Genomic DNA, 18830 nt, shown 5'->3' with positions numbered 1-18830 from the left:
GGTTTTGATCGGAATATGTGTTGTGTCTTATATAATTAATAGGCAGCTGACTAGGTTTTGAGACACAGCCTATGTCTACTGTCATGCCTAACAATTGTGTCGCATTTAAATCATTAATTTTCCTCTTATCTCATCAGTATTGCGTGTGAAATGAATTGACTTACAAAAAAAAAATCTTCATATAATTCCTACTATAGCTGTATTTATGACAATTTTATGCATAATATTTTACATTTTATATAAATATTTGATATAAATTTGAACATTTGTTTTAGGGTAAAATCAGTTTGTTTTTTTTTTTTTTTTTTGTGTTGGAGGGTCAATTATGAAAAAGCATGTCAGGTTTTTAAATATTTTATTGAAAAATGTACACCATGGAATCTTACTACAGTTAAATATTTCACAAATTTCTGGTATTACAGGGGTGGGGGTAATTGACATTAAGGGGAAAATATGGAAGATGACTAGAAAAATGTAGGCCAGTCTCGACACCCAAAATGTTTCACACAGAAAACAGTCACTTGTCAATAATGCCATTAATCATTAAAACGTGTCTGGACAGTGATGCGCAAAATAGGTCCTTATAAATTATATGTACTGCACATATGCATGACTGTCTGTACCTCAGTAACTTACTTAACTGAAATGACTGAAAACCCTTGACGTATATCTAAATGCAATATTTGGCAAAATGGGAATTGAATGTAACTGCATATTGTACTTGGAATAAATACATGTAATAAATTTGTCCAAACAAAGAAGTGTACATATGTCTAAGCAAAGAATAACTTCATAAATAAACAAAAATATGTTCAGTGCATGCAAAAGAACAGAAGATAAAGCATATAAAAGGTGGCACTGAATGTGACCTACATGGTATTTTAATTGGTGCATCATTATTCTTTAAGATTATATTTTAATTAAAGTATAACTATATTGCTGTGACTATTTAAGACTTGAAATGTATAGGGCAATATAAAAAACATACAATACAAACCTCTCAGATTTTGCTTATTTAGCTCATGCTTTCAAATAAAGATTCTCATTAAATTACATTTAAACATCTCTTGCTTTACAGGAACTTTCGGGCCCATTTTCTTTGGATTTTCTCACAATTCACAGCCAGCGTGTCAAAATGGTTTTAAGTCTTATTAAATATAATCTTGCTCATCTTAATTCACACCCTAAATTATACATAGCGTTTGCAAATAAGTTAGTATCCGTTGGCTCCTCACAGTTAACACTGTTAATGTTGATGAGGACATGCAGGTTCATTCACAAACACAAGTATTCATGAAAGAAACAAAATTATTGTTTAATTGAACAGATTGAGACTGCAAGGCAATATCATAAGACATAAAAAGCTAAACTGAAAAAACTCCAAAGCATTCCTTTAGTTCACAGCCTTTCTACTAGAGCTTTGGCTCTGGTGTCACCAGCAAACGATGTCTGTATAAATACTAATTAGGGACTGCTTAGCATGCCCTAATTAGAAAACAGAGCTTATATCTGTTGAAAAATACCATGTTAAGCCCACATAAGGCCAAGGTTCAACAGGGCACACAGCATGAAAGTTAAAAAAAAAAAAAAAAAAAAAAAAAATATTCAAACAAGGCTGACGGAGTGAAAAAGACAGGAAAAAGAGCAGGCGCTTGGTTCTCGTGGAAGCTGCAATCCCCTCTTCCAACAGGTGACCAAGACAGAGTTAAAAGAAGCTAGAAGAGAGGAGACAAACGCAGATTAGAGAAAAAATATCAGGAGGCCACTAAACTCGACAGCACCAGTGGGAAGACAAGTTTATATCAGTCAATTGGAAATGGGCACTCGTTTTTTTTCTTGAAGCATGAAGCATTCGGAATGTGGGTGGATAGGAACACACCGTCCTTCTGCCTTGCTTCAAATGCATTGTGCATTTGCTTTTAAATGTGCATGGATTAGCTCATCTTGCACTCTCCATTTAAAATTGTGGTCAACATTAACCTAATCTAGAATTTAGTGAAGAATAAAACAGATTAACTGGGACAGTGATTATAATGATTGCATTTTCCCTCCCCAGCTCTCTGAAGAGGCACAAATTTTAAAGAAATAGTTCACCCCTAAATAATTTTTTAATTTAAGAGTTTGTTTCTTCATCGGAACAGATTTGAAGAAATTTAGCATTACTAGCGCACAAATTGATTCTCTGAAGTGAATGGGTGAAAACTTTAACTGATGAACTGGAGTGGTGTGGATTACTTGTGGATTATTGTGATGCTTTTATCAGGCGTTTGAACTCTCATTCTGACGGCACCCATTCACTGCAGAGGATCCATTGGTGAGCAAGTGATGTAATGCCAACTTATCCAAATCTGTTCTGATGAAGAAACAGATTCGTCTACATCCTGGATGGCCTGAAGTGATTAAAGGTTTCACAAATGTTAATTTTTGGGTGAACTATTCCCTTAAAGCATATTAGTCACACAAAGCATTAAAAATCACACACTGCAAAAAAGCACAGCCTTAAGCAAACCTTTTTTGGTAACACAATAAATACACATTTTAGTAAAAGCTGCAGAAAGAGCCCAAAATCAAAATACAAGAGGTGATTTATGAGAAACGCAGAGAGCTTGGTCCACACTGCCTCCCCTTAGCCTTGGGGTACCGGTTAACCAAAGAGTCTGGGCCTGGTCCCTTATCAAAGCCATACTACTCAGTGCAGAGCCAGGGATTACTGCAAAGGAAAGTAAATACACACACGGCAGTGAGCAGGGACACTGGAGGGAGCAAAAGCGTTAAAAGATGATAAATATCAATCATATCGATACCACCTGTTAAAAAGACCAGCATCCAGATACAAATACAAAACACTGTCATCCAGCATAGAATCTACAGAATCAGTCTATCTTTAATCGTAGCTTTGAAAATATAATTTACAACTTGAGAAACTCAAAATGAATCTGTCATTTCCTGCAGTGACTCAGAAAACTCGCCTAGACTAAACTTCCTCATACGATGATCTTATGATGACGTTTATGTAATATGACTTGTGGTGGTGGTCAAAACACTTTACTTGAGAATACAGGCCAAACCTATAGAAAATAAATTCAGATGATTGTATGATTAGTCTCATTATATACTGAATGCCCAGTTAAGCATTAAGATGTAGTAAATTGCTTCATAGGTGAAAGTCCAGCTCCTCCTTAAAGCAAATAATCAAAGCATAAATTAAGGAATCAAGATTTTTCAATAGAGTAAGCAAATCAAACACGGTCCATGTCACCCCGAGTGCATAAACATTCAGTCACACTTTCATGAATAATGCAAATAATAAAATGTAGAATTAATTGTCTGATATTCATACACAATGACTTTCCCACAGTTTAAAGGTTTATGAAAGAATGCCCTTTATTACTGATTCAAAGATTGATCCCTTCGCAACTGATATTTATTTATTAGAAAGTAATTTTTTTTTTTTTTTAATTTTGTGAAAAATAAAATGTCACAAAAATAAAGAGTTATAAAAGGTGCTTACATTTGGATGAGATGTGCCAAAGTTTTTCTAAACTAATACAAGCATAGCAATGACAGGTGTATATAAGAGAGAGAGAAAAAAACAAAACAAAAAAACACTACAACATTGAGGTATGGCTACAGATGACCAGACAGCATCTGTATAACATGCATGAGCTAAAATGAGACAAAACATCATGTTACATTAGAAAACGGTAAAATACCTTAAATCTCACTGCATGACTGAACTGAAAGCAGCTCATACATCTTCCTATTATAACACTAATGACAATTATGGTACTACTAATAGAATTTGTCTCATTTTAACCTGTGTACTACTGCATACCCACAACAGTTGCCACGCATGTTAAAGTTTAATCAAATCCTAGACGTGCAGAACAAAGCAATATCATCATGACATCATACCACAGCAAGTAAAAACAAAGAAATGTAAGAAAAAAAAAAGGAGTTAAACAATCTAAAGAAGGATTCCATTCACAGTTAACATCCCTCCTCAGCTGTGTTATGCCTGAAACTGGGGGGACGGGATGGGACAGGATGAGACGGGAGAGAGGGGGGAGGGAACGGAACAGCATGGCTCAGGAACACTGAGGGGGAAGAGCTCATTCACAGCGGGCAGGGGGAGCACTTTCTACAGGAATCCTGAACTGGAAACGAGAGAGAAGGAAGATTATTGTTCCCTACAGGTTACACACTGTTGTATTCACACATTAATTAAAAACAATCAAAAATGTTAGTCGTGCATCTGTTAAAGGGTTACTCCACCGCAAAATGAAAATTTTGTCATTAATCACTTACCCCCATGTCGTTCCAAACCCGTTAAAGCTTAATTCGTCTTCGGAAGAGATGAGAATACTTTTTGTACACGAAGAAAACAAAAATAACGACTTTATTCAACAATTCCTCTCCTCTGTGTCTCTCCAAATCAACGTAGTGCCATTTTGGCAATTCTGGGCAGTACGCAGGCGGCATACGCTCTTCTGTGTCAGCCGTGCAAAGCTGATGTGCTGTTTTCTTTCAAACCAAATCGTAAATTCATGTAAAAAACGTGTCCTTGTGCCGCGACTGACACAGAAGAACTTACGCTGCCTGCGTACTGCTCAGATTTGCCAAAATGGTGCTACGCTGATTTGGAGAGACACAGAGGTGAGGAATTGTTGAATAAAGTCGTTATTTTTGTTTTCTTCGTGTACAAAAAGTATTCTCTTCGCTTCATAACGATACGGTTGAATCACTGATGGCAGATGGACTATTCTGATGATGCTTTTCATACTTTCCTGGACCTTGACAGCGTTATTTACTTGGCAGTCTATGGGACAGTCTCAAGCTTACCGGTTTTCATCCGAAATATCTTAAATTGTGTTCCGAAGATGAACAAAGCTTTTATGGGTTTGGAACGACATGGGGGTAAGGGATTAATGACAATTTCCATTTTGGGATGGAGTATCCCTTTAAAACATTTCAAAGTTGCAGGGGGTGCATGTGGTAAGGCTTAGAATCGTTCTCTCTTTGTACCAGATAAAATTTATTACATGGTCGCTTCTGTTGTGTTATGTACATGAACTGGATATCCCAACTTTAACAATTGTGTTCTTTAACTATTGCCAAGTTGTCTGTGGCAAGGGATGGCTCACTCAACAACAGCATTATTTTAAGGCCAAGTGGACTAGTACGACCCAGCTGTAGGAGCCGAGCCATTAAAGGCTCTTTTGTGCAAGATCGTGGAAGAGCAGTGGAGTGCAAACAACAGCAGACTGTTATGGATTCAGATGGCAGATGGCTGCGCATCACACAGAGAGAGCAATAAACTCTCGCCTGGCGCTGGTGACATAATATCCCCTGCTGCTGCCACAGAGAGGTTCTTCACATTACCAGCACTTTTAAGCATGAATTGAAAAAGCTGTAATTACTAAAGCAGTGCTTCCACACCGCAATTACAGGATCAGTCTAACTGACCATCATCATTACATTTGTTTTTGTAATTTAGCTCCCTCGCGAATGAGGGTTTGTGCCTTAAGAGATACTTTGAAAGCCTTACCAGCATAAGGTGTCTCATGCAGGACTGGGAGCAGGTGAGGAGTTAACTGGAAAACAGCATGGATGAGACGTACATGACACGTGCACAAACTAGACAAGACACCTTACATGCAGAATCAAACAGTGAATACTCTACATGCCCTGCCCTGCAAGAGCACTGAGGAAAACTGTACCATTTCTCTGGCTATCTTTGATATACAAATAAAATAACACCCACAGGATAGTGGAGGAGAAAATGGTAAGAATCTGGACAGTTCATGTAAAGGCTGTAAATTTGATCTGAAATATTGGATTTGGACAATCTTGCATATTATGTACTGCAAAAATAAAAAGCATCTCCTTTATTGCATGACACCAACAATTAACAGTGTTTCCTCAGTATCTCATTTTTGTGAAAAGTGCTGCCTTGTGAGGACATACAAGAAGCTTAAGCGGGGGAAAGAGTTAAAAACTGAAGAGATTGATATGAAAAAAACAACAAAAAAGTAAACCTTGTCAGTGCAAGTGTCTTCTTCCCACATAACACTCAGGTGAATGCAGCAAATCAGCTTGAATACACAACCATTAATGATTACCAGCATTATTGAAGCAATTTATTTGAGCTCTGATTACTAGTACCCTTTTTAGATTGGATGTGCATGATCACAATGCAATAAGCGAATGCAGTATTGTACTTTTAATAATATAATCATAGTAATCAATTGATTTTTTGATGATATTTATTTATATAGAATTATAGAGCATATATAATTATAACGGTACAGAACTGTCTAACATGTTATATTCATACAAGACTTTTACCACACCAGACTGGGTAATGTAAAGAGATGTAGTGGATGCTTTATATTATAAATGCACAACAATATGAGTATCTTCACTGCTGTTCCAAAGTTTGGGGTAAAATGTTGTTACCAAGAATGCATTATTTAATGAAATACAGTTAAAACAGTATTAATGTGAAATATTATTGCAATTTAAAATAAATTCTTTACATTCATATATCTAAAAATGAAAATTATTATTGTGATGGCAAAGCTGAATTTTCAGCAGCCATTACTTCAGTCCTCAGTGTTGAAAAGAAAATCATTATAATATGCAAATGTGGTTCTCAAGAAACATTCATTATTTTGAATGTTGAAAACAGTTATGCTGTTTAATATATTCTGTGGAAAATGTAATTTTATAAATGAAAGTTATTAATTTTAAAAAAGAATGATATAAGTGTATTATCTAATTTAATGCATCTTTGCTAGGGCATTAATTTTAAACAAACCTAATCTAAATCTAACACATTAATTTAATGCAAAAAAAATAAAAAAAAATAAAAATCTTAACTTTTGAACAGTAGTGTATATGCTCAAACTAGAGCTTTAATTTTCATAACACTGCACTGTCAACTCTATTACTATTATTCATCATCTAAATTTAACATTCCTTGCAATTTTACTTGAGCATTCAGTGAAATGCACACACACACACGTACAGAAGTTCACACATGTTCTCCTGCATCGTGATCTTCTGGTATCTCGGGAACGGAAGGTTGTGAGGGTTAGGAACCATGTAGAGGTCAATACTTACTTTTTCCTCTCTTTATCCTTCTTGAGTGTGGCAGAGCTCCCTGCCTGCTGGGTCTGGGCCTGCAGCAGCTCAGCAGCAGTCTTCTTCTGCTTGAAGCCATTTAGCTCATCATCGAGAGACTTCTTCTTGTCCTCTAGTTTCTTCTTCTCATCCTGGTGAAGCTTCTTGAGACGGTCAAACTTTTCATGAAGCTGTGACGTGAACACCACAGAGTCAGTATATGTTACAAAATAAACAAAGCTACTGTAAAATTGTTGCAAATAGTAGATATATATTATAAAGTATATATTGCTAATTTAAAATAGTTACTGTGAAATAGTTCAATTTTTATGTGTATGTAGTTACTATTTTTTGAATGAGCTGTAGATAACACTTTGACTGCATTTGTTACAAAAGTGCTTCAATTACAGTCTTCAAAAAAAAAACAAAAAAAACAAACCTCCTTTTCTGCCTCTTTCAGCTCTGCCTCCTTCTCTTTGACTCTCTGGACAAACATCTGCCTCATCTCTTCCTCTTTCTTCTGTAGCTCACCCATGAACTCATTCCTCTTGGCCTCGTATGTTTCCTGGAGGCTGAACACAACAAATCACACACAGAAGATTTTTTTAAAGGGATCATTCACCTAAAATGAATTAAACCGCTGAGATTAAGCCACTCAGTTCACATGGATTTGCTTCACAATGCCTTTTTATTCTTCTTGGATCTTTTAGGTGTTGGTTACCTGGACTTTCAATGAAGGGTCTCTGTAAAATCTTAATTTGTTTTGAAGATGAACCAAAGTCTTATGGGTTTGGAATGACATGAGGGTGCATTTATAAGTGAACTATCACTTTTAACATTACATTTACCATGCCTGTAAATGCACAATAGGACTATAAATCTTTCTGTCATAGGTTGTGGTGGAGAACTTTTTCCAGATCATTCAGTGCGATTGTGACACTCTTCACCTGAAGGGTTTGCTGTCAGGGTCAGTGTCTTTGAAACCCATCTCTTCCAGCTTGCAGCGGCGGTAGAGCTCATAGTGGCGAGTGTGAGTCTGCTCTCGAAGGTCCTCCATGTTGACCCTGATCAGCATTTCTCTCAGCTTCACGAAATCACAGTGATTCTCATTCTCCACTGGAAAACACAAAACACATCATGTCCAATGGAAAATTACCACCAATGACCACAACAGAGATACTAGTACAAGAAAAGAGAAGACAATAACTTTCTCCAGGACATGCCATACACATTAATTACTGCATTACATTCAAGGTTGGAGTTAGTCTAAGGAGTTAAAGATCTGGGTAGTTAGTTAATGGAAAAGCTGACATGACACTAACTTAAGTAACAGTGGTACAACAATGTATTTTAAGCAGGCTTTTAATTCTTATAGGGATGTATACAAGATGTTTTGCATGTCATTGTGTAATTGAGAGACTTCACTGGATATCTGAATTTAAAAAGAAAAAAATCTTGTAAAGACAAAAGTGATAAAAATAAAATAAATGGCAAATGGTAACCATTTACATAACCTAAAATCGGCACTTTTAAAGTGTCTAATACACTTTTTAAAATACATTTAAAAATGTAATTTTAACATTTTGATGTTACAAAAAATGTGACTTTTGATAGCATTATTCCATTTCATACCACTGATACAAGGACATGACCTCTTTTAACAGTCAGTTTGTATAACTGACCAGCTGTGATCTAGTATTATTAGCACTACCAACATGCCCTGCAGCTGTTACTGTATCAGTATAAACATAGATTTTTTTACATTTGCTGAAGAAATCTTGAGTGTGCTTGTCTGTGCAAAAGTTCATAGGATTTTTACAAGCTCACTAGCTGATGTACATTTGCATACAAATGCATCCCATTCTACATGGTTTTAATCCACGTAACTTTGACTTTTAATCAAGTAAACTATGTGCCAATAATCACGAGTAAACACTTGACACACAGCAGCAGTGATGCATGAAATCACACACATCACATATATCCATATTTTCCTCAGTCATGTCAGCCTTCCATCAAGCTAAATTAAGTAAGAGCACGTGAGCTGCCCTGTGGCTTCATGCGCTGATAGAGAGAGTGAGAGAGATTCAGAGTGATGTCACAGACAGCCTGAGGTTTAGTCAGAGCACTTCTGCTATAATGTTATGCATCAAATCACTGCATGCATACCACACGTTAACAAAGACAGACAGGACAAACTGTGACTGAAGTGAGCTGGATTTGCACAGCTTATAGAACATGACAAATGATCATCATTGTACTGTAAATCCAAGACAAAAAGACATTGCAATATGTATATGTCCTTTAACATTGACAGTAATAATAAATGTTTATTGAAGGATCATGTGACAAGAATAATGGCTGCTGAAAAGCTTTGCCATCACAGGAATAAATTGTGTTTTAAAACATATTTACATAGAATACAGTTTGGGATAGGTTGCACTAAGGGATTGTGTTTGTGGTGCCATCAACCAAATCACTGCTGTACTGACGTCATTTTCCTGTTGCTCCAAAGTGATTAGTCACGAGGAAATTACAGCTCAGTTTCTCATTCTGACAGCCCTAATACATTAGCATTCTGCCCTGCTGTGAAAAAAAAAATGCAAGAGAGAAAGAAGATGGTGTGTTGAAAGGGAGAGTCCAGGCTAGGCACTGCAGAAAGGGAGAGACGGAATGGGTTTGGATGTCCTGAACAAAGAGGCCAGGGCCAAACACAGGGAAGAGCTTAGTGTCATTTCCTCTAAAAGACGTGACCAGCACTTACCCTGGACGGTTCCCCAAGGGTACTGGCGTGCTCGCACCATCTTGTTCCCAATCTTCACTTCCTCAGTGCTTCCCACCACTGCAAAAGGCAAATGACCCTGCAGTGCACAAAAAAACCCCACAAACAATTTAGCAGAAATACTCCAGTCTATTATAATTTCCGACAGTAACAGACTTGATTATGCAACATTTAAATCCATCTGATTAACAAATACATGCTTGTTCTGTGTAATGGTTTTAAACGTTGATAAAAAAAAAATCAAATTAAATGCATTCTTCTGTCAATCAGTATGGTTCTAAGAGAGCATTAACACAGAGGAATAACACCGAATCCACCTCCATACTGAAGTAGTACTACGTCTCACAGTGGAGAAACCCTCATAAAGAATTTACCTTGTTAAGATAACATTTACTAGACAAGAATGGCCTTTAAAACCACCGAGAAAAATATATTAGGGTACATCCCACTTGAAATGAGTGGGAAGGGACCTGAGGTCAGCTATCTTTGTTTTCTGTGGTTAACCAGTACTGGAAGACCTCCACAGCAACCCCGCAGGAACAGACTGTTTGGTGAACTGACATTCATTCATTCAGCCTGCTCTATACGAGTGTGTCTATCCCACAGTAAAAACATGTTGTTGTGAGAGTCCACTGAAGAAGAATGCCTCTTCTTTTGTGGTGTCATTTCCTGTGAGCAAACACAAGCAGGAAAGCTGGACACCATATGGACTCTTTCTCATGACAACTGTTGAACTGTGATGTGAAATGAGAACTGGACAAGCGCTGAAGTATAAAATATGGCTGTGTTGTCTCCAAGCAAAATAGGACATAGTACATTTGTGATTGATTCTATGTAAACGGATTTCAAGTGGAAGAGGAATGAATCATTCTTAATCTTATTTCTGTAATCAAATAATACAAAATACTGTAAGTACATTTTGTTCTCTTATATAGCACATAGTAACTAGATTTTAGATGTAGGAACACAAAGGCAAAACCTTTTCTCAACTATCTGCACAATTTTAGATATCACTCATATCAGAAACACATACAATGTGGGATGAGTTACACACCAAAGCTTAATACTTCAGGGTTAGCAGCCTGTTTTTTTATATAAGCAATATAAATAATTATTACTCCATACACATTATAAGAACATCATGTTTAGTGCATGTAACATCAGTAATTGAACAAACCAAAATCACATTTTCATCTTCCTGAAAACTGAAAATACGCTTATTTAATAATCGATAAATTAATCGAATCATTTCATGTTTCTGCTCCAATTTAATGTGTTGTGAAATACAAATGATTTATTCAAATATACATTAAATAATAAAGACATAAAACAAATAAGGAAAATAAAATGAGTATGTAATACAATGCGTACATTTATTAAAATTGTCCTTCCTAAAGTAATTTTTTTCCAGCTGACTAAAGTGCTTTGGACATTGACTGACTTTTCTGAGATAAGTTGTTTTTTTTTATTGCCATTTTCCTATGGTTTAAACAATTATTGAGTAATTTATCTATGTTGAGTGCACACGTAAAACACAGACAAAGTCAAAAGGTGTCATGAAAACTTATCGCTCAATGATTTTGACCCTTCAAAATGGTTTCGGCTGAAAACTAAAATTTTGACTTACATTCATGGTTGAGTTGATCTCTGCCACAGTCTCATCGTCGGTGGGAAACTGGTATATCTGGACGCCATTGCTCACCAACTCACTTGTGATCTTAATTTTGAACTTAGTAAGTTCACTCTTTGAGATGGCATCTGATTTGGCGATGATAGGGATGATATTCACCTATACATAAGAGAAAGACATTTTGTAGGCATTTGGGAAGAATCAGTAATCAGAAATTAAATCAATTTATATACACATGAATTAAGATGACAATCAAAGTGCATTTCAAACCCCAAACAGCTCTAGTGAGTAAATATTTCCCTTTTAGACAGCTAACTTTCAACCACTCAGGCAGTAAATTACTAAATACAGATGTAAGCAACTCAAAGCAACCTCAGAACATCTGGCTAAGTCCAGATAAATATAGATACTTAGCTTCTCTCCTCTTTTATGCCTGAGCAAACTGAATAAATGGCACACAAAGTGCTGAAAAAGACTGCATTTCCTTTATGTGCAGAGGCTGTTGCAGACACATGTATCTGCACAAATAGACATCTCTTTTTAAATTTTTAATTGTGAGCAGCTAATGCAATTAAAATGAACTCCATAGAATGCTGTGAAAGCTTACATAAGCTCAACACGCTTGCATCTGAATGTACCTCAAACTGGAACAGAATTAAGCATATGCAGATATTTGATATTCACTTTGAAACCAACTCAGAGAGGATATTTAAAGAGGTAGTTCAGTTGGAGAACCTCTGTCCCCATTCACTTTCATTATATATTACATTAAAAAAAATGGCCTGGATGTTCTTTAAAAATTATTTTGTATTCCACAAAAGAAAGACAGTTTTGGAACAACTTGAGGGTGAGTAAATGATTTTTATTTTTGGATAAAATATTCCTTTAATCTCAGGTCTTGTGGGGGATATAAACTACCTATGCAGGATAAGTGCTAACCATGCTAATGGAGGGATAATCAAACACCCCGGCTCCACTCATGACTCTCTCTCTCACACACAAGAGCACATATGGAGTGCGCTGATCCCACTTACTCAGTTTTTACACTCCCTGCCACCCACACCACCATCTAAATACTATTCTCAGTAGCCTGGCCACTAGCTTTACACTTTGTCTATTTCCTGTAATTTACTACTGATGAATTGTAAGGTTCGCACAGGCACTTTAAATAAAGGTTTAGCCACAGTGTGAGTACACAGGCACCTCTTCTCAAGCATACGAGGCAACTGTTAGGCTCAGCTTCAGATCTAAGAGAGCATCTTTGTTCAAAGAGAATGCATTATTACACAGCTGACCTTCACTGACTCCACACAGCTACACAGCTCCAATGACATTAAACATAGCATAGCCATCAGCTGAATGCTTAATAACCCACATCAACTATTCTGCACAGTGAAACAGTAAATAATGCTAAGCCACATATATGGAGCAGATGTTACTGTTATTATTAGTTAAATTATAGTTGTATTTGCTAGAATTAAAACAAATGTATAAATTATAGTCATGAAGTAGTGTATTTTTGATTAAAATACTGCACCGATGAAGATACCTCTACCGCTGACCATATCATCATACTGGTCAAACTTAGGTGTGATCAAACATTTAAAAAAAATAAAAAGCATCACTAACCTTACTGTCCAACTTCTTCATAGTAACCAGGTCAAGGGACTTTAGCGAGTGTCCAGTGGGAGCAATGAAATACAGACAGGCGTGGATCCGTGTATCATGATAACTGTGTAGGGTGCGTTTAATCTTCAGTTCCTCCTGAAGGTACGCTTCAAACTGAGTATCGATGAACTCGACAATAGATTTGTAACTGCAAGTTGAACAATGAAAGAAGTGGAAATAATTACTTGCGGCTAAAAAACACACAAACTTAACACTCACACTTAAGTAAGATTAGTGTTAATGTACAAAGAGTTTAAAGCTTCAGGCTTATGACAGATTGTAATAAAACTCTATGAGCTTTGAGGGGAAAAGGTACTGGTTCAGGCATCTATAAATAGCTGGATAGCTCAAGACTCATAAAAGCACATCTGCAGGCAAAATAAAGCTTGTCACAACCATTCAGCTTAATAACATGCTGTTTTAGTCTAATCTGAACGCCATGAAAATCTTTTATAACTGGCACTTTCGTAGCCCACGGCATCAGAACCATGAAAGTGGGGTTATATCTGGTTTCCTGATACCATCCAATCTTTATATTATAATGAGCTCTGCACACAAATGTGTCGCATGACAGAGATCAAGAAAAGCAGGAACAACAGAATTCCTTTTTTAAAAAAATTTCTTATGAAAAATGCATCAAATACTCTGAAGTCCCTAAATAAACAAGAGTATTAGAGGGTAGTGAATCCTCTGTGGAATCTTTTAATTTATCAGTAAAATGTAATCATTTATTGTTGCACATTAACAAAAAAGTAATCTAAGACAATGTTCTTTGCAGTCATGACTACTGACAAATAAAGTTGATCTGAGTTTCTCATCTGAGGTTCATTATCTATTATGAAACATATCAGCCTGAGTTTAACATATAATATTAATAAATTATGATTATAATAAATTATTTCACACACATTGACAATTAAAACCAACATGCATTATTAAAGGGATAGACGGTTTAATTTGGTTAATTGTCAAGGACAACGGTTTCACCTAAAAATCTTCTTTACTGTTTTTGCTGAGTCAATTAACAACAATTTTTTTGTTTTTGGGCGAACTATCCCTTTAAGTATTAGTAAGCATATTCTACTTATAATCAAATGACAAACGTACTAGTGGAAGCTTATAACTAACATTCTAGATCACCATATGATTATTTTTTTTCTCCATTTAAAGCAGCTAAAGCATTGGTTTCCTTAACCTCATTTGATGATCACAAGCAGACCTCACCTGTCCTCTTTGTTGATCTGATCTCCAAAGCCTACAGTGTTGACCACAGTGAGCTTGAGGCGAACGTTGCTCTCCTGCAGCTCGTATGTGTTGGATTTGAGCTGCACTCCAGGCTGATTGTGCTGTGTAGGTTCACCCTCAAATTTGGTGTTGAACAGGGTGTCCATGAGGGTGGACTTTCCCAAACCCGTCTCGCCTGGAAGAAACACAGCAATAAGCTACCAGGCTCTTAATTTAAGCCTTTAAAAACATTACTATGTACATACACAATTCTTAATTATTTTTTCTATAATAGGATATTTTAAATAATTAAATAAAGTTTGCTATAATATAGTTGTCTCTGCATAATAGACAGGAATAGAAGGACTTTTTAGCATCAAAATTACACAAATCAACTTTAATACAAAAGTGCACTATTTTTCTGATGCCTACACTTCAGATTTTAACCCGCATGATCTGTGTGTAAAAGTCTAAAAGCCATGCAGCAATCCTGGCTCAGTCTGCCTAAAGGTCCTATTCTTGCTTTCCTGACAACCACACGCGCAGCAGAAATGGACATCATGCAACACCACCAGAATGTTAATTATATGGATGGCTCACATTTGCCATTTCTTCATAAACTCAGCCTGCAGATCCCATTCCCACGGGCCCCTCACAACAGGCAAAAAGCCTCGTCTGACACCTAAAAATAAAGCAGCGATTTTCTACCCAGATTAAATGCTGATGAGCAGTGAATATCACAAGGTATGAAAATCCTGAAACTGAATTAAAGGCAAGGCAGGCATCACACACTGATAATCACATAACTCAATCAAAGATGATGGTTATATGAATCACAAGCATCTCGTATCTCTTCTCCAGATAATCACAGTGTGATATTTACAGCATGCCAAAGCACACAGCATTCACTAAACCTGAAGCATTGAAGCTGAACCTGCATGTGAATGATCAGGAATCAAGAGAGGAGAGAGAAGCCTGCTTGACAATAGTCCCTTGCCATTTGCCAAATTCCCTTTACACTAGTTTCTAGAGTTCCGTCATTACCTCCTTAGAGCTTTAGCAGAAATGGGATAAAAGCCCTGGAGGATGCCCTGAACTTTAAGGGATGCTAACAAAGAATCTGAAACAATGCTGCCTTCATATAAATAATTCAAAATGTAAAGTGAATAACAAAAGCATGAAAACTTCATAGTACCACAGGGACAAGATTTAGCTAGAATTTTACTTGGGTTATTGGCAGGGACAAGATGATCAATAACCTAATAATAAAAACATTTAATTAAAAATATAGAATTATTTTTATTTTCTCTTGCAGTCCACATCAAACGTAATTTTACATCTGTAACTTTATATCTACTATAAATGTAAATTCAAACATAACAAACATGCACAAATAATATACTACAGTGTTGATTTTAAATACTGTACATTTATTTAACATACTAATTACATTTTGTGTTTATCTATTAAGCAGACACAAATGACTTGCACTGCAATATACATTTTATCAATTCATGCATTCCCTAGTAATCATTCTGGTATTGTTATATAGCACCTTTTAACCTACAGAAATACTTTTTTCCTGATATGTTACCAGTTAAAATAGTAAGCTATTCTAGGAATTGTAACTGACATCCAGGTTTAGGTCACATGACGTCACTCACCTGTTAATAAAAACAAGGGTGAACCTGCACACTGCTTCAGCTGGACTCTGCCTTGTGGTGTTTAAGCATACATCTGGCCTCCTCTACCTACTTTTGATTACTCCAAATGCATTGCCACTTTGTGTGAACATCACCCTCTATGTTATACATTTTAGTACAACTACAGCTTTACAACCCAACGTTAAACAACACTGAACTGAAAAACTTACTCAACAGTAAACACCTCCTGGAATCAAGAGGCGGATTCAGTTGGCACAGTCTCTCTGCCAAACCAACACACATGCGCACACCAACATTTTCATCATCACAACATAACCTACCGGGACAGATTTGATGACACAGGCTAGCCTATTTCCCCTACAAGGTGTGTTTGTATTATATTTTACTGACCAGGTCAAATAACATGCAAAACAGCATCGTCTGAAAGATTATTTCCCCTATTTTTTGTTAAGTGTTTTAGAGAGTAAGAACGGATCAAGTCTAACCAGTTAGCAAGCCACACATGAAATCAGGGTATGAAACTGAATCGCGAGTTCCTGCAACTGCTCTCCATCAGTGCACCAGTAATTAGTAAGTGGGTCACAGGACAGAATCAGTATGCGTTCACAGTGAAGGGGTGTGACATACACCGAAGCAAATGGTTAGTTTCGCCCAAAGGAAAATAGGAGCTCCCACATGACACACTCACCCACGCAGAGGATATTGAAGCAGAAGCCATGGTTGACGGACTTGTTGACCAGCTGGTCTGGCATGCTGTCGAAGCCAACATGACCAGAGAGTGGGACGCCTCGTGCACCTTCTCCCTAATATGAAATAAAAGCAAACCATAGGAATGAAACAAGCATGATGACTTCCACCGAAAAAGATCATTTGCACAGTTTCTCACTCTCAGCAATGGAAAGTCTTTGCAAGCACCTTAATTTATGAGGATGCAAAAAGAAAAATTGTCAACTCAGTGAGTAAAAGTACATAACATGCACCTCATTGTAAGATCTTTGACATAAGTTGTAATACTATGGTACAGATCTCAAAGGTTCAGCTCTGTGCACTTCCTCTTTCCTGTCTGATCTCAACTGTCAAAACCACATTCAGGCAGACAGACACGTAAACCTTTCTGCAGTCGCAGACAAATTTTACTGTCATCAAGTAACACAGATACCTATGAAGCAAAGCGGTTGTAAATAACATAACACAAATGTCAAATTTAGGCCATATTATTCTTCAGCACTTCCTCTACCATTGTTCAAACAGGTCTGCCACCTGGCCAGCCAATACTCTGGCAGGAAAGGCTTTCTGCCCACATTTACAGCATATCCTTTGGTGTGTGGGTGTTTGCATATGTGTGACCTATGCAATGAGCCAAGCGAACGTGCCAAATCATTCGATTTCTGCTTAAATAATAAAAAATGAAGAGTGTGCATTCAATCAGCACAGGCCTAATGTGATAAAGTTCCATTATCCAAATGGAAACATTAAGTTAAACTGCAATATACGCTAATCAAAAGTGCATCCATTTCAGTTAGAACCAATCAGCGCAGATGATCAGTTCTGTTATGAGGATTACTGAGGAATAACACTAACCATAAAATGCACATTTCATTAACTACAAAACAGGCAACTAGGAGAAGTCAGACTGTGAGAGCATCTTATTGACTGGACCGAACAAACAGTCACAATCTGACCCACATGTGCAACATTCCCAACCCAGACAACTGTAAGGAGCCCAAAATGGGTCATCAGGACTGAAACACAACACTGGCTGCTCTGTAACCAGAACATTCTGGACCAAACCCATGGTTTAAATAGTAAACACTGATGTTAACGTCATTCATGATATCTAATAGATTTTGAGCTCAGACTCGAGCCTGCTGCCTAATGTTAGCTACGTATTCACCTAAGAGACGCCAGAATGAACAGTCCACAAGCTGCTACAAAATGCATCTGGAATTATTCTGTACGCCTGTTTCTGACATTAAATGTACGAAATACTTGATGAAAGACAACGCCCAGCGTGCTGAGGGGAAACAAGGATGCTAATGCATTTAAATATAACGGTACTAGACGCGCTCGAATTAAATGGATTGTACAATACAATGACGCTCGATAACGTGACTGTTTATTTTTTTAACCGTGGTTTCTGAAAACCCATCAAGTCGTGGTCACTTCAAACCGTGATGTTCATCCGTTATTGTTTGCCCTCACCATTTAGCAATTTCCCTCAAAACAGCAGCATGGATATAGCTGTATAATTTAAAATGTACGAATTAATGTGCTTATATATTCAAATGGTGTACACAAACAATAACAGACGTTTAGATACTGGTATATTTAATCAGCTTGTTGATAAATGGGCCATCACGTTCACGAATAAATGATAATCGAATCCTGTTTGATTCTACTATGTGTCACACCCGCTAAAATATCTGTCACCAATCGCCTCTCTAGTTTGGTCAACCGAAAGGAGATTTTTGTAATAAAAGCGTGCTCTTACCGCTTGTCGAGCTATCTCAGTGGCCGCCATAGTTCGCTCCTGCATCAACCCTTCACAGGAAACTGCAGCCAGCGCGCACGCAAAGCGAAGCTACAGCGCCGAACTAGGAGCGAGATACGATGGACTGTACCATTCATGAGTGATGCCATGGCGGCTTCTCTTATTTTTATAATTGCGCAGTTTTAAGTTATAATTATATAAGAATCAACCTATATCTGAAATACATATCATTTGATAATTACAAGA

At 36.9% G+C, this 18830-nt stretch overlaps 1 protein-coding gene across 5 annotated transcripts; it reads right to left on the bottom strand.

Annotated features, from left to right (window-relative positions):
* Positions 1 to 338: 338 nt before the first annotated feature.
* LOC109102251 (septin-6) lies at positions 339 to 18733 on the bottom strand. 5 transcript variants are annotated; one of them, XR_006156450.1, is made up of 11 exons: positions 18585 to 18733; positions 16782 to 16896; positions 14430 to 14625; positions 13167 to 13353; positions 11535 to 11696; positions 9890 to 9986; positions 8073 to 8241; positions 7565 to 7697; positions 7126 to 7316; positions 6039 to 6095; positions 3359 to 4157 (listed from the first exon to the last, which is right to left on the bottom strand). XR_006156450.1 is itself a non-coding variant. In XM_042738412.1 (11 exons), exons 1-10 carry the CDS (start codon positions 18627 to 18629, stop codon positions 5591 to 5593), a joined length of 1299 nt encoding a protein of 432 aa, XP_042594346.1. In that variant the 5' UTR covers positions 18630 to 18733; the 3' UTR covers positions 3359 to 4157; positions 5549 to 5590. The 5 variants fall into 5 exon arrangements, 4 of the variants coding, with proteins under 4 accessions (XP_018971134.1, XP_018971132.1, XP_042594346.1 ...); XM_042738412.1 differs by lacking the exon at positions 6039 to 6095 and adding an exon at positions 5549 to 5594; XM_019115589.2 differs by lacking the exons at positions 3359 to 4157; positions 6039 to 6095 and adding an exon at positions 339 to 1715.
* Positions 18734 to 18830: the final 97 nt, after the last annotated feature.

This window comes from Cyprinus carpio, chromosome B14, assembly GCF_018340385.1.
Source record: "Cyprinus carpio isolate SPL01 chromosome B14, ASM1834038v1, whole genome shotgun sequence".
In the NCBI taxonomy this organism is placed as follows: Eukaryota; Metazoa; Chordata; class Actinopteri; order Cypriniformes; family Cyprinidae; genus Cyprinus; species Cyprinus carpio.
Note: the sequence above shows the minus strand (reverse complement) of the source record. Positions and strands in the feature narration are given on the sequence as shown.

Excerpts from the sequence above, each read along its gene's own strand:
- LOC109102251 (XM_019115587.2), bottom strand. The coding sequence starts at position 18,629 with ATGCAGGAGCGAACTATGGCGGCCACTGAGATAGCTCGACAAGCG. Across the intron at positions 16,897-18,584 it reads CTGAGATAGCTCGACAAGCG|GGAGAAGGTGCACGAGGCGT; the intron begins GTAAGAGCACGC and ends ATTTCATATTAG. Across the intron at positions 13,354-14,429 it reads CAGATCAACAAAGAGGACAG|TTACAAATCTATTGTCGAGT; the intron begins GTGAGGTCTGCT and ends TTCAACTTGCAG.